This window comes from Platichthys flesus, chromosome 13 (genome assembly GCF_949316205.1).
Source record: "Platichthys flesus chromosome 13, fPlaFle2.1, whole genome shotgun sequence".
Lineage (NCBI taxonomy): Eukaryota > Metazoa > Chordata > Actinopteri > Pleuronectiformes > Pleuronectidae > Platichthys > Platichthys flesus.
The window spans coordinates 11,643,495-11,652,854 of record NC_084957.1 but is presented as its reverse complement, the minus strand read 5'-3'; the positions used below and the strand labels follow the sequence as shown (position 1 = coordinate 11,652,854).

Here is a 9,360-nt window from a genome sequence, read left to right as displayed (position 1 = left end):
CTCAGACAAGGCCAAGGTGAGCTGGTAGTAGTACATTTGGCATACATTTTTTATTTATTTTATTACGGTCTTAAAAAGGTCTGAAGGGTTACAGATTGAAAGCTTTGAATATAATCTACAGGATAATATGCAGCTGGTTTCCATTTCCAAAACTAAATATTAAGAGAAATGCGTTGTTTGCAGGGATGAGTGCAGCCAAAGATCAGTTCATGTCTCTGCTTTCATCCCAACAAGATGTATTCTTCTGCACGTGTCAAATAAGTGATTTAAGAGCTGATTCTGATTTACATGGACACAGATTCCAAGACTTATAAGAGAAAAGTTCATGTCAGGCGGTCAGGACTGTCCCACGAGATAAACTGGACAATTGGTCAACTCTGTAGAATAATAATATCTGCAGCCTGCTGTCGGTAGATTGAATCGAGACATGCTGAACATGAACTTCATGTCTCAAATTAACCATCTCTCTCCCTCTCGGTCTCACCAGCCGTGGATAGATCAGCATTAAAAAATCGTCAGAGAGGGGAAGATGGCGACTCAGATACGGGTCTTGGTACAGGATATAATAGACCTGAGATTGGTCAGTGGGTCTTCGCGATTTTTCTTTCATTTGCACAATTGTAAGGAGTCCAACATTCAAATTCTTCAAAGTAAGATGGATTTTACCACTGAGATTTATTTCACCATATCTGCCTGATGACCAGGAACATGATACTATATATTCTGGTCACATACTGATCAATGAATATCTACACTGCTGTTGTTAAAGAGTTATTATTTTTTTTCAGAACAACTGGGTGTCCAGAGGACCCGAGCAGGGTCCGAAACCCATTTATCATAAGGAGCCAAAGATTAAAGACAAGGAGGAGGCGAAAAAAGTGCAGCCTCAAATGGACAAGACGATCCAGCAGGTCGCAATGGTGAAGGGCAGCGGTGAAGGAGCCAGGGCCAGTGAGTCAGGTGAGGTCACACCAAATGACTTTCAAAGCTGTCGGATCACTGTGCAGTTCACACTACATGACCTGCTGATCAGGAGTCTTGTAACTGTTTGGTTATCATACTGCAACACTTAACGATGGAAGGGTGTCACGCACTTCACAATGTTTCGACTGCTCCGCTCTGTTTAGCTGTAGTTGTCACTGATTCCTCTAAGATATTAAGCCTGCTAGAAATCTGGGAGTCTGATAGTCTTTCATATCTATTACATTTTACGAGAATTTCCGTCATTATGTTCTTAAAAAGGTTTTAAATTTAACTTGATCAAACCCTGATATAAAACAGTCACATACAGCATATCCTGTATACCGATTCAGGTGAAGCATCTTCCTCTTAATGACTGGACCTTGACTCTGATCACCCACAATCGTTATTTTTCACTTAATCTCTCTTTTAACGTTTCATCTCTGCGGGCCTCAACCGCTTCTCAGCGCTTCAGTCCAGCCCCTCACCTCAACCCCCCAACACTCCTCAACAGTGCCCAGACGCCATGAAACCTCTGGGAAGGTATGAAATGACAACGCTGTCTGATATGAAGGATCCTGTTGGTGTTAGGTTTCTCTGAAGCATGAGGAGTGTGTCTCTGTGATGCTGATATTTATCTCTCCTGCTAGCAGGATATTTATAACTCTGATTAACTAGTATCCATTGACTTAAACAGAAATCAGTTTTGTTATTAGGTTATCAGTTTTGTTATTAGGATTTTGTTTGCTTCTGTTTAGGTCAACGAATGATAATTCGTTGACCTAAACAGATGTCAGTGATAATAATTCGTAGTAGGTTCCAAATTGGTTGACAAGCTTGGAACCTCTCATTTACACTGACATCCTTCCTGACTCTTTGTTTATTCGTCCCCCACCTGTCGTAGCAATACCGGAAGAAAGCGCAGGACGCGCAGGAAGCCGCTGAGTGCTGCACCTCCTTTGTAACCCGCTCACCAGACTGTCTGCACAACCAGGACATCGTCTCCGCACTGCATATTAGATTAGACATAGATAAAAAAAATTTTAAATGTCAAGTTACTTTTCTTTTGCAATAAAAGGTATTTAAAAATGCTCGTTCTCATGATTAGTTCTTTCCATGGTTTGGTGCTTAGAGGGGATACGACTCAGTGTGTATGTGTGTGTCTGTGTGTGATGAACTGAGACAGTTGTGTTGTGTTGGAAGTTGCCTTAGCATCATCAGAAGACCTGTGTGATCAGAGCAGGGCGAGCAGCTGAGCGATGAGCTACCGTCACCTCAGGATCAACGACACAGGTTCCACTTTGGTCTGTTTAGTCGTCGAAGCCCTAACAATCAAACAGCACCGTGTCGTTGAAAGTGTCTCAGCAGCTTGTCGCCTCATACATTTCTTATTTGTACCATCTTTTGCTAGCCTGGATGCCAGACGAACTTAGCCCCGCCCACAACATTTGAGGTCGGGAAGTTCGGTCTGGAGTCGCTCCGTTGGGGAGCAATTATGCCCGACCGGGCCAATCAGATTGTCAGGGCGGGCTTTATATGATGATGTACTGATGATCAACGGTAACGTAATCAACCACGTCATCAAAGTGCCCTTGGGTTGAATTCGTTTTCAACCAACATGCCTGCCGCTGGCGAGCTGAGATGTGTAGATGCTGCCATTGAGTCTGTTTTAGAAGACATAGACAGCGCATTCATTTTGAAAGAGGAACACAGAACGTGGAGGCGACGCCAAAGCACCGCGCTAATCCCTATCGCGCCGGCGCTTGGCTGTTCACACCGGACACTGAACTTGTTGCTTCAACATTAAGCAACAGCATCCCAACATTTGTCTTTCTTGGTGTTGTCTTTATACAACATGTTCCAAGGATCATACAACTCCCTGTACTTCTCCACTTCAATTATTAATTTAATGTCATCCATGTTGAAGAACTTCGCTGTTTTCTCCGTTAAATGTCGGGTGTCAAGGGTAAATTACGTAGTCTCCACTGAAGCCTATGTGGAGAATACGTAGCCCCCCCCTCTCTCTCTTTTTATCTGTATCACTGCTTGTGTGGCTGTAGTGGATGGGCAGAGGGGGACATTTAATAATGTCATTGGTCAAATTAAAACTCCAGGACAACAGAAGGGGACTTCAAAGTATGGGATGCATATTTGATCATTTATATCATATAAAATATGTCATCAATATAGTTTAAGATCGTTTTTCAGTGTGTTTCCTGGTGTGATACACTCGCGTCAAGCGCAAAAAATAGACTCAACGCCGAAACGATCGCTGCACGGCGCGAGGCAGCCTTGGCGCAGCGCGGTGCTTCAGCCTCCGGTGTGACCCGCACAAAGTTTTAACATGGGAGTGGATGGGAGCCAGCTGTTATTTAAGGCTTGGCGCTGCGCTGAAGTGTCGCTTCGGCATCGCTTCAGCGTCCGGTTTGAACCCCATAGATATATATATAAAGAAGTACATGTTCCACTACCAACACAATGTTATGGGTGAGCGAGCTGCCTGTGGCAAGATGGCCGCCATGTGCGGACGTTCGAATCCATTGGCTGGCAACGCAGACGAGACATCTAGTCTTTATATATACTGTATCTATGGTGAACCCGGCGTTAGTAAATAACTCACAATGCATCGCTTGACATACGTCACATACTACGTTGCTCTGATTGGTTGTAGGTCTATCCAATTGAGCGAAGAGGAATTTTATTTCCTGGTTCGGTTGAAACACGCCCCATAATCACAGCCCAATGGAGCGGTCTCAGACTCACATTCTGACTAGAATTGTGAGTCTGACAACGTCAGGCTAATCTTTTGCATGTGTGTATCTAGATTGTGTGTTTATGACGGTATGACATGGTTGAGTGTCGTCCGGCATTATGTGATTACATGACCACCAGATCGCCCAAAACACACCCATTGTGAACATGGATACCCGAGACCTATTGATTGACTGATGATTCAATTTATTGGAAATTATTTAGGTTATCTCCAAGCTATAATCTTGCACTGTTAGATATGACTGTATATAATAGTTTGAAAGGTTTTTTCCAGAACTGAAGATTAGACCCAAAACCCTGAAATATTCACTTTACAGATGAAATAGTTGCCCATTAGCTCCCAATAATTTTAGTTTACGTTTAAAAACCATCAGAGCGCAGAGGGCTCCAATGAGGTTGTTTCCCTCCAGATGGTCGGTGGGCTGACTTCAGGTTCAAGTGTCTCCTTCGCAGCACACGCCCAAGTACTGTCACAAAAGCTGCTTTCAAAGTGCTTTTGTCCCTCACTGACCAAATCATTCAAACCCTGAGTGTGGGAACCTGAGAGAGACTTTCTACTCACACCAGCAGACACAAGACTACACGGCTGCTGCATCTGGACACAAGGACAACTTCATACATTCAATCATTAATGGAAAAAATAAATAATGATATTTGATATGATATCTGATGTTGATCTCTAGTTTCCTTATATTTTCGGCTATGTATTGACAAATATATACAATATTAAAATATCCATTTGCAATAATTTGATTCAAGCGTTTCATTTTTGAAGGCAAACAGCATCTCTCATTGTGAGAAACGTGTTTTTTACACAATATGTGCAGCTCCTTCCTTATTCTTTAATCGTTTGCGTGCCTGCACAGAAGGTCTTTTTATTTTTTTACAGCTTTATAGAATAATCCTTTTGGTCATCCCCAGCTGACGTTACAGGGTCGTGGAGTTTCACCAGCTGGGGGCGCTGCTGAGTTTCCCACGGTTTCTGTGTGGTGAAACGAACAGACTTTATTTCTTTCTTCTTTGTTTTTGTCCCAGTCACACAGAGGACATATGAGAAGAGGAGACCGCAGTGGAATCAAACCAGCGACCCTCAGGTGCTCAGGATGGCTCAGCAGGTAAGACAGTGATGCTCCTCGTGCAGGATTTTTAAATAACAGTGACCATCTCATTTTCTTTGTCACAGCTCTTCATTATTGACTTTTATTCCCAGCTGCCACATGAAGAAGGGACCATGTTAATTCATCCACAAAAAGATGCGTCAGGAGCAAGAAGGTCAACGACGTCTGCAACCTTCAATTTCATCAATTCCATAATCGGATCAGGAATCATAGGTAAATATCCACGGCACTGAAGTGCTTAACAAAAAAACGTGGATCAGTTAAATTACCACAAACCCAATGATCAATTGTATCAATCACACAGAGCAGTCTGTAGCCGATTTCAAGCTTTAAGTTATCGGTGGTTTACTGAAGTGATTCGGTTAAATAATTAGCTGCAGTTTTGCTGTTTTGTGTAACAAGGAGAGGCTTTCACACAGCATTGAAGCCCTGCAGCGGTAAAGCCTCTGTATCATATGACTCGCGCCTGTTGCCCCCAATTCTCCCCCTTAACTCTTTCAACCTCAGAAATATGCCTCGACCTTTCCCCTGCAGCACTGGGACACACTGGAGCCTGACTTACTGCACTAGTAATGCAAAGTGAGACTTCCTCAGTGTTCTTTTATAATAACACACAAACAACTTGTGATAAAAACTGACTTTTGTTAGACAACATGTCAAAATGAATGAATGATAAGAAACATGGGAAATATGTGTTTGTTTGAAGATCTTAGATTATGACTTGGACCATAAAGACAAATATAACTGGGGGCCAGACTGTACTGAAATTTAAAAAGTTATTAAGATAATATAAAAAATCTGTCCTAAATTGAACTGGCAGCCACGGTAGGGAGGCATTCATTGGATGGTTGTGAATGTGACTGTTCACTGTTGAGATAATATCATGTTCTCTACTTCTATTTCCCACAGCCAGAGGATCACATGCAGGAAATGTCATGGAATTTAACTGCAATCACCAAATGTGTGTTTTTCATGTGTTTGTTTGTGTGAATGATTTATCCGCTTTCTCCTGTGTAAAAGTTGCTGTTTTAGTTACATCTTTGGTTTGCGCCTCTACATTCCTCAGCTGCAGCGTATATGCTTTATTCACCTTTCTTAAAACCAGGTTTACCGTATGCACTGAACCAGGCAGGGCTCCCCTTGGGCCTCCTGCTGCTGGTCATCGTTGCGTTGATCACAGGTGAGTTCTTTGATGGTGGTAACTCTCAGAATCATGTGATATGAATTTTCCCAGGTCGAGAAAAAAATCAATAAGATCATGTTCGTAATTTCATCGCAGATTATTCCATCGTCTTGTTGATCAGAGGAGGGAACCTGTCGGGGACAAACAGTTATCAGTCACTGGTGCAGAGCACATTCGGTTTCCCTGGGTTTCTGATTGTATCTGCGCTGCAGTTCCTTTATCCTTTCATTGGTAAGTTGTTTATAGCAAGTTTTAATATTTTGTAGTGTTATATTCGCGCCATGTTATGTCCTTGTGGCCTGAAAGGTTGTTGGCTTTACTTTCTTAATTCAATGCTTGAATAACAGAACGATACTTCCCCTCTGTTTTCCTGCAGCTATGGTTAGTTACAACATCACAACTGGTGACACAATGACCAAAGTATTTCAGAGAATACCAGGAGGTAGGCCACGCTGTGTAAAGTTTATTCCAGCACATAGATAAAGCAAAATGAGACCATGTGTGCCATAAAAAAGTTATTCAAACCAAACATGCAGTACAGATCTGAATGCTTCCTGTGTTTAGTTTCTAATGTTGTGTTTGCAGTTGGTCCAGGTCACATACTCGCCGAGCGTCACTTTGTGATCTTGCTGTCAACGCTGGCGTTCACGCTGCCTCTCTCACTTTATCGAAACATAGAGAAACTGGGGAAGGCAAGACTGTTGATAAAATGGCCATGATGTCATTTGGTGATTTCAAAAACTGCCTGTCAAACGTTTCGTGTGTGTGTTGCCAGGTGTCCTTCCTGTCAATGGTGCTGACACTGACCATCCTCATCGTCGTCATCATCCGAGCAGCCACCTTGGGACCCCAAATGTAGGAAATCTGCTGAATCGGAATTTGTTAACCGACACTGATTTTTATTTGAACGTCCCTGTGTGTGAACCATTGAATTGTCTTTAATAAATACCCATTAAAATGCTTTTATAGAAACATAATCTTAATTTTCTCTGTTTTCTTTCTTTCACCAGCCTCCCTACAGAGAACGCATGGGCATTTGCAAAGTGGAATGCAATTCAAGCAGTTGGTGTTATGTCTTTTGGTGAGTCTGTGCGTTCTGATTATTGACTTTGCAAAATACATGGGACCAAAACAACAGAACAAAACAAGACAAAACAACAGTTTAAGAATCTTTTGGGGTTTGTGTGCCCCCAAGTGGCCAAATAATACATCTGTGAAGCTTTGAATTGAGGCAAACGCTTTTTGAATCCAGGTGTCCATAGCAAACAATTACATAATAAGTCACTACGTCAAACAAAAGGTAAATATTGAATTTAAATCTCACACAGGACTCTCACACTTACCCTAACCCTCACACAACCCAACGGTTGTTGCACGCAATCAGGAAAATACACTGTGTTTTACCTGAAGAAAGACAGAGGCCGTCGGCAGTCTTTCATTCCCAAGTGGTTCGGAAGTGTTACAATTGAACTGCTTCAAACTGTGTTGCTCTTATCTAAGTAGGATGACATACACATTTTGAAGGTTTTTAAAGGTGTTTGAAGGTTTTTAATAAAGCTCTGAGGATCTGGTCCTGTGTGTCTCCTCAGCCTTCATATGCCACCACAACAGCTTCCTCGTATATGGTTCCCTGGATCAGCCCACTCTGGCTAACTGGTCTCAGGTCACCCACGTCTCAGTCGGTTCTGCGCTGGTACTCAGTGCTGCGTTTGCTGTCGCTGGCTACACCACCTTCACCGGCTTCACACAAGGTATCAACACAACATGTAGAATACCTCATGCAAGCGAGACTTGTTATTACATTTTTTTGAATATCACAAATTTGTTTCGATATCACGTTTGCCACTTTTCAGGAGACATATTTGAGAACTACTGCAGAGAGGATAACCTGGCGACATTTGGTCGCTTCTGCTTTGGCTTCAGTATAATAACCACTTTTCCACTGGAGTGTTTTGTGACCCGAGAGGTAAGTGATTCTAATACTTGTTACTGCTTAGAAGTTAACATGTGAAATGAGAATTGGTATTTTGAGTTCTTGACCCTTGAAGATGGCTTTGTCGACAAAATGAACAAGAAGAAAGTGTTGCACAGCTGTTCAGTAGGTAACAGCACAACAGTGTCAGCTTGGAGGCGAGTTACTAGGTCCTCTCCAACACAATGCTAATTAGAGTAGCTGTTCTAGAGTTGCAGAAAATGCATTATACATTTAAATACACACACAGTCTGGGTCTAATTCATTTCCATATTATTGTGTGTCCTCTCAGGTGTTGTCCAATGTCCTTTTCAGTCGGGACCTTTCAAAAGTTGAACATGTGGTCATAACCGTGCTCATAGTTGCCGTTTGCACGTCAATATCTTTGGCCTACGACTGTCTCGGAGTTGTGCTGGAGCTGAATGTAAGTCAGATCTACTCGACCGTGTGCATCCATTCACATGTTTTCCTTCATCCATGCTTTATGTGTGTGTATTTGTATTTAACACAGGGTGCTCTGAGCGCCACACCCCTGATCTTCATCATTCCGTCAGCGTGCATCCTCAAACTCTCCCCTGGCCGCTGGTACCAGGGTGAAAACCTGATCGCCACTATCTTGATAATAGCCGGCTTATTCGTCATGATCACCGGGTTGACCATGACCGGCCTCAACCCACAAGACTGTTCCCACGGCACGGATATGTTCTACTGTGAGGATGCCAACATGTCTGTCACTGCTCCACCAGTATGACATGTCCTGTGATGAATTTGGGCTTTCTTACCATGAAGGGAAATCTTAATGCTACAGATTACAGCTATATTTTCGATAACATTGTACTTCCAATGTTGTGGCAGCAGTCGGTATTATGAAGTGATTACTTTCCCACACAGATCCTTGACCTCAAGCACAATCAAACAATTTTGAGTTGGGTCATCCATGTTGCGGATGACTTTACTGATTAAACATCAGTGCACAAACTGACAAATAATCTAGCGACTGAAGCAACAGATTGTGCAGAACCTTCCAAGGAGACGTGTGCTAATGCTTTCGGAAAGGGACATACTATTTCAAAATCTCAGTATAATAATAATAATAAACATTTGTATATGAATTGTTTAATCTACATATTTAAATTGTAATGTTTTGCAATTAATAATCTGTGTTGATATTTATTATTCTTGCTGATGTGATCTGCTCCACACAACATCACATGTGACTCTACCTGAGGTTTCTACTTCTAGTTAAATGGGTTTTTTTGTGTTAAGGGAAGAGGAATTTGTGAATATGGGCCATACAAATAAAATGTTATTTGATGTAGCATGTCTGATCTCAGCTTGTAAGTCATTCCAGAGTT

General features: G+C 42.2%; 1 protein-coding gene across 1 annotated transcript; it reads left to right on the top strand.

The window, feature by feature from the left end:
* The first annotated feature begins 4,835 nt into the window (after nt 1–4,835).
* Nucleotides 4,836–9,291, top strand: slc38a11 (solute carrier family 38 member 11). The gene is made up of 12 exons (XM_062402860.1): nt 4,836–4,847; nt 4,943–5,063; nt 5,956–6,030; nt 6,130–6,264; nt 6,410–6,475; nt 6,619–6,725; nt 6,809–6,888; nt 7,044–7,114; nt 7,623–7,784; nt 7,887–7,999; nt 8,298–8,429; nt 8,517–9,291. The coding sequence occupies exons 1-12, from the start codon at nt 4,836–4,838 to the stop codon at nt 8,754–8,756; spliced, it is 1,314 nt and encodes a 437-aa protein (XP_062258844.1). The 3' UTR covers nt 8,757–9,291.
* The last annotated feature ends 69 nt before the right edge of the window (nt 9,292–9,360 follow it).